Source organism: Mus pahari, chromosome 13, assembly GCF_900095145.1.
Source record: "Mus pahari chromosome 13, PAHARI_EIJ_v1.1, whole genome shotgun sequence".
NCBI lineage: Eukaryota > Metazoa > Chordata > Mammalia > Rodentia > Muridae > Mus > Mus pahari.
Window position 1 is genome coordinate 78,910,544 of NC_034602.1, and position 6,062 is coordinate 78,916,605.

General features: G+C 41.9%; 1 protein-coding gene across 1 annotated transcript in view; it reads right to left on the minus strand.

Annotated features, from left to right (window-relative positions):
- Ankrd17 (ankyrin repeat domain 17) overlaps nt 1-6,062 on the minus strand; it is a 144,779-nt gene that overhangs the window by 26,884 nt on the left and 111,833 nt on the right. The window contains exons 24-26 of the mRNA XM_029545023.1: nt 3,853-4,024; nt 2,860-3,307; nt 2,231-2,386 (exon numbers count right to left, since the gene is read on the minus strand). Coding sequence (XP_029400883.1) covers nt 2,231-2,386; nt 2,860-3,307; nt 3,853-4,024 — 776 coding nt within the window. The remainder of the gene's footprint in view (nt 1-2,230; nt 2,387-2,859; nt 3,308-3,852; nt 4,025-6,062) is intronic.

Below are 6,062 nucleotides of genomic sequence, written 5' to 3' on the forward strand. Positions count from 1 at the left end.
TCCAAAGTGTGAGGATTAAAGGTGTAAGCCACCACACCAGCTTTTTATTTATTCTTAATCCAGATAAACCTTTTGTTGAGACCGCTATAGACTATGGTGACTTTGGAAGTTAAACTAAATGCACTTTTTAATTATGCTGTGGCTAGATATTGGGATTAAAAAGTCCCTTTAATCCCAATAATCTGGAGGAAGAGGCAGATGGATCTTTGATTTCTAGGCTAGCCTGGTCTACAAAGTGAGACCCTGTCTTAGCCTAGCGGTTCATGTCTTATTGCTTTCTTGACTATCATCTATTATATCCCTGAAGCATATAATAGGTAGATATGTACTCTGCTACTGCAAATTCTTGTGATACAAACTAAAAGGGATGGTTAAAGGATCTAATTTAGCTTAAAGTCCAAGAAAGACATTTTGTAGGCACTTCTTATGTTTGACTTAATTATTTCTGGTGGTTTTTGTTTGTTTTTTTTTTTTGTTTTTTCGAGGGTTTGTCTGTATAGCCCTGGCTGTCCTGGAACCAGGGTGGCCTCAAACTCAGAAATCCGCCTGTCTCTGCCTCCCAAGTGCTGGTGTGTGCCACCACGCCCGGCTATTTCTGGTGTTTTATCTGATATATAGTTCACTGAACTCACGTGAGGGGGACAAAAAGCCTACTAGAAATTAAAAGAAGAAAACCCACCTAAATTAGTCTGCCAAAAACTGGAAGTTGGTAGCAGGAAGAGCAGTGTTAATCAGTGGGCACCAGGCCTGTGTGGGCTCTGTAAGAAAGACTCTGTAGCCTAGCTTGGCTTCCAAGTCAAACAAGCTTGTCTCCAACTCTCAAGTTCTTAGACTATAGGCATGAATTATCATGCATGGCTTTGCAAAATTACAAGGACTTTTTTACATTTTATTGCAGGGCACCCATGTGTCAAATGAAACTCACAGGACAACTTGGAAGAAATGGGTCAATTTGTGTGTGTCTATGTGACTGACTGCATATAAGGTATGGGCAGGTGCTTGTAGAGGATGTCTAATGTCCTTAAGTTATGGTACATAGTCAACTGTAAGCTGTCCCTATCATAAGGATGTTGGCAATTGAAAGCTGGTACCCATAAAATTACAATTTTATTTGTATGTGGTGAACAATGAGGATCTCAACACTGGCCTCAAACTCACTATGTGACTGAGGACAGCAGTAAACTACTGATCCTCCAGTGCTTCCATTTCCCAAGTGCTCTCTGGCTTGGCACATTTATCTTTAAATTGGTGAAAGGTATATGAGCTGGGGAGATTGTTCAGTGGTAGAGCACTTCCCTAGCACCTGGGAGGTCCTTGGTTTTATTTTATCACCATTGCAGTAGATTAAAGAACACTTCATAAAGTCATAGTCTAGCTGGACGTGGTAGTAATCTCACAGCTCAGGAGGTAGAAAGTGCTGGTTTCGATAGGTTTGGCCCCCACTGATACATGTGCTGAATGCTTGGCCGAAATCATGGAGTGGCACTGTGGAGGGGGGCCTTGTGCATGTTCAAGCTCTGCTCAATGAAGAAAAGTTGCCTTTGGATCAAGATGTAGAACTCTTGGCACCATGTCTGTCTGCAAAACTGCCATGATGATGTTAATGGACTGAACCTCTGAAACTATAAGCCAGCCCCAATTACATGTTTGCCTTTGTAAGAGTTGCCTTGGTATGGTGTCTCTTCACAGCAACAAAACCCTAAGACACAGAGGCAGAGACAGGGCAATTTAGGTCTGCTCTGAGAAGAAGACCTACCCAATCAGATCTTGAATTAAAAAAAAAAAAAAGTATGTGTGTTGGTGGGCAGGTAGAGTTTGAGAGAATAATAATATGTTGACACATGCCTGTCATTTTTATTTTTAGCACTTGGGAGGCTAAACCCTGCCTCAACAGCCCTATGTGGTTATCCTAGAAAGCACCGAGGGGAGGACAGAAAGACCAGAAGTTAGTCCAAACTTGAAACTTCGTCTCAAATAAAAACACAAGACTGTGGATATATTCATGAAGTGCTCACCTAGCATGGCAGAGGCCCTGGGTTCAATCCCCACAAAAAGGAGTCTCTTGCGAAGCACAGCTTTTCCCAGAGTTTATTCATGTTTGAAAGACAGGGTGCAAAGACTCGCGTTGCAAAAGGCTGTCTGTCGACCAGATGGAGGCTTGGGACATGACTGTGTCTGTAACCTTGGGAATGACCCGAGGAGTCTAACTAATAAGCCAAAAGTCACTCACCGCCTTACGACCTCCTTCCATCCTTCTTCCCTCTTTGGCCCACGCTTAGGACTTGCTACTGTTAACTTCCCATTTGGAGAGGAAAGAGGAGACGGACCAGATTTTGTACAAGTTGACAGAGAATTACTGGTCCCTTCATTGACAGTCTCTGACAATCTTTAACAAAGGAGGGAAAGTACATTAATAATGATTGGGTAGTAGAGGAAGGTAGTTATAAATACCAATTAAGGCCACGTAACCAGCTGCAGAAATGAGGATTATAAATATGAATGCTAATATGTCTCATTTTGCTAACGAAAACATTTGTCCAATTTCTTTAACATCAATTGGTATTTAAGTTGAGACACTAAAAGAATGTTGAACTCAACATGCAGCCCAAACTGGCTTTGAACTCTTTCTTCAGCCTCCCAAACGCTGAGACTATGAGCATGACCCATGCCCAACTTCACTATCCATGTTTTTCATTAGTTAAGTTTAACAATCACGAAAAATTGTATAGTGAAAATTATTTATTTTCTCATCTAAACAACATCTTAGTAGTATCCTTTACCATACAAAAGTATTTGGTAATATACTTGTCTCACAAGGTGTTTAACACGGCACCAGTAAAAGCAGAACTTGGAACTAACTTTATAGAAGCCTTGCCCGAAACGGATTTTCTCTCCTCTTTTGGAAATGTAACAAGAACAGACGGCTGCTTCTTGCTGGCCACAGTGGTCGTGACCACAGCCGACGCATGATTGTCACTCTTTCTGCTGCTGTTGCTGTTGCTGCTCTCATCACTGCAGCTGGAAATTCTCATGTTGTCACTGTCCCCACTCTCGCTGGTGCTGCTGCTCTTGGACTCTCCATTCACCTTCTCCGGCTGACTATACGAGATTGGTAGTGGATCATCAAATATAATTTGAACATTTTCTGGAGTAATTTTATTTTTCCTGTTTTTCCTCTTTGAGCTGGTTGTAGTTATGGTGTTATTTCTTTTACCATGGGAACCTGCCAAAGTAGTCCATGTAGCAGATATTCCTATGGTAGTGGTGGTAGTGGCACTTGGAGGCTCTGTCAAGACTTCAGGTTCCTCTGGAAAAGCAGCAATATTGAGTTAGTCATTCACTGCTGAGACTGACATGATATAGGGAATAAATCATTTATGGAAAAATACTCAAGTGGCCAATATATGTGGTTATATAAATGCAAACAGTTCAAAAAAAGGGGAGAAGGACATGAACCCAAAGGTTTTACAAATGGAAGAAAATGTCCATTATCGACTTGAAAGAAAGACTGGTTTAAGAGGTTTTTAGAATATAAGTTAATATAATATAAAGTTGGGGAATAAGTGAATAAATGAAATGAAACAACTACATTTATAACCTGTGGTCATCAAATACTTAAGTAAAAACAACTGAGCAGACCCGAGACAGATCCAGCACACGGTAGACAAGTGCTCCCAGAGCAACTTGCCTGGCATTCTGAGACAATCTTACCAAGTTGTGCTGGGCCACTCAACTCTGCAGACCACACAGGACTTGATCCTTTTACCTCAGCCTACCATATAACTGGAATTAGGGCTACTAGGTGCAGCTAAGCGCATGATTTTGACTGCATGCTCAGCTGGAAAAGAATACCTTCAACTTTAAGTTTTTCTTTTTCTTGAGCAGCTTGGAGTTCAAAGTTCTCCTTATTTTTGGCTTCAATTTCCTCTAATTTCCTTCTTTGTTCTTCCTTTTTTTTCCTTCTTTTCTCTTTCCGCTTTTCTCTTTTGGCAGCCAAAGCCAGCCTTCGACTTTCTTCCCTCAACTATTAAAAAAATAAAAATGAAACTTACTTTGAATAAAAGTAGGCATGTTACATTTATTAGAAGGCAATTGAAAAAACATTAAAAATCAAAGTCACTGAATTGAACTCCGCTGCTGGCGAGAGATGACACAAAGCATACTTAGCAGACAGTAACTACAGAGGGGAGACACAGGTAGGGCAGTAGGGCTGAAGAATAAGTTCCAAGCAAGGCTTTCTTACAGGATTGGGGGAAGAAAGAAGAGGCAGACAGCAATGCACACAGGTTAGGAATACCATGATTCAAATATATTACATACATGTGTAAAACTGCATAGTGATTATTTTTATACTGCATATATAACACCCTCTCCTTTTTTTGAGGCACTATGTAGCTTTTTCTGGCCTTGAACTCACAATGTAGAATAGACTGGCTTCAAGCTCAGCTCAGAGAGATCCACCTGCCTTTGCTTCCTGAGCACTGGAATTAAAGGTATCTGTTTTTAAGCAAAGGTCTTTTCAGTTCAAGGCTCCCCAAAGTAACAGAGTATGAGGCCAATGTAAGCTACACCTCAATCCCTGTCTCACAGAAGTCTGGGATATAGCTCAGCAATGGAGTACAATCTCCATTATCACTGTTTGGCTCCAAGCAGCCTTGTTTGATGGTTCAATCATCAATAACTTGAGCTCCAGCAGGATCCAAGGCCTTCAGCATCCCCAAGCACCAAATCATCGCCTCCCTTCCGTACCCCCAACATACACACAGAATAATGAAGTCGTAAAGGCAAATTTTTAGGAAACATGACGAAAACTGATGTTACACAAACTGAAGATGTAGAACAGTGACAGACTGCTTACCCAATGACACCTAGAATGAAGCTGTGCCAGGCAGGCAGGCAGGCAGGCAGGCAGGCAGGCAGGGAGAGGAAGGGAGGGAGGGAGGGAGGGAGGGAGGGAGGATGATACAGTCATAATGTTCAACACACTCTCTCACCCCCAAACTAACTACACAGAGCACAACAGGCTGTACTCATGGCAATCCTCCTTCCTCATGTTCCAAGATGGGATTTACCGGCAGGAAAAAAGTCACTTTCAAGCTTCTCTTTTTGCATGCTCACTAGAGGGTGAATTTTAAAACACAAACACCCTTATTTCCTGACTTTAAACATTCAGGTTCTATTTTACACAGGAGTGGTGGGTGGTGATTAGTTAACAGTATCTTACTAATGAAACTAAGGCAAACCAGGAATGGAGGATTTTAACGGCGGGGGAAGAAGATAAGCCCCTCACTGAGTTGGGTTAGTCTCCTATGAGCTGAGAATGTATATAAGTACACTGTAGCTGTACAGATGGTTGTGAACCTTCATGTGGTTGTTGGGAATTGTATTTAGGATCTCTGTTCACTCCTCTCACTCCAGTCCGCCCTACTTGCTCAGTACGCTGTAGCTGTCTTCAGACACACCAGAAGAGGGCATCAGATGTCATTACAGATGGTTGTGAGCTACCATGTGGTTGCTGGTATTTGAACTTAGGACCTCAGGAAGAGCAATGTCAGTGCTCTTACCCGCTGAGCCATTTCACCAGCCCTATGATTGACATTTTCTGTGAATGTTACTACCATATGATATTGTGGTGGTGAATATTAAGTTTTAGTTAAAAAAACAACAACAACAAAAAAGCCCTACTTGCTGGGGAATGTTCTTGTAACTAACTGCCTAATCTTGCACTAACCCAGCATTCTCACTTTTGTGAACAAGCTTGCTTGCTTGTCCCGGACAGCATATAGGCAATGTGTGCTAGACTCCTGTAGGTGGGAAGTGCTACAGTGTATTCTTGCTCCTGGCTGCACAATATGAAATACACAGCTTGGGGCTGGTGAGATGGCTCAGTGAGTAAGAGCACCTGACTGCTCTTCCAAAGGTCTGGAGTTCAAATCCCAGCAACCACATGGTGGCTCACAATCATCTGTAACAAGATCTGATGCCCTCTTCTGGAGTGTCTGAAGACAGCTACAGTGTACTTACATGAAAGAAAGAAAGAAAGAAAGAAAGAAAGAAAGAAA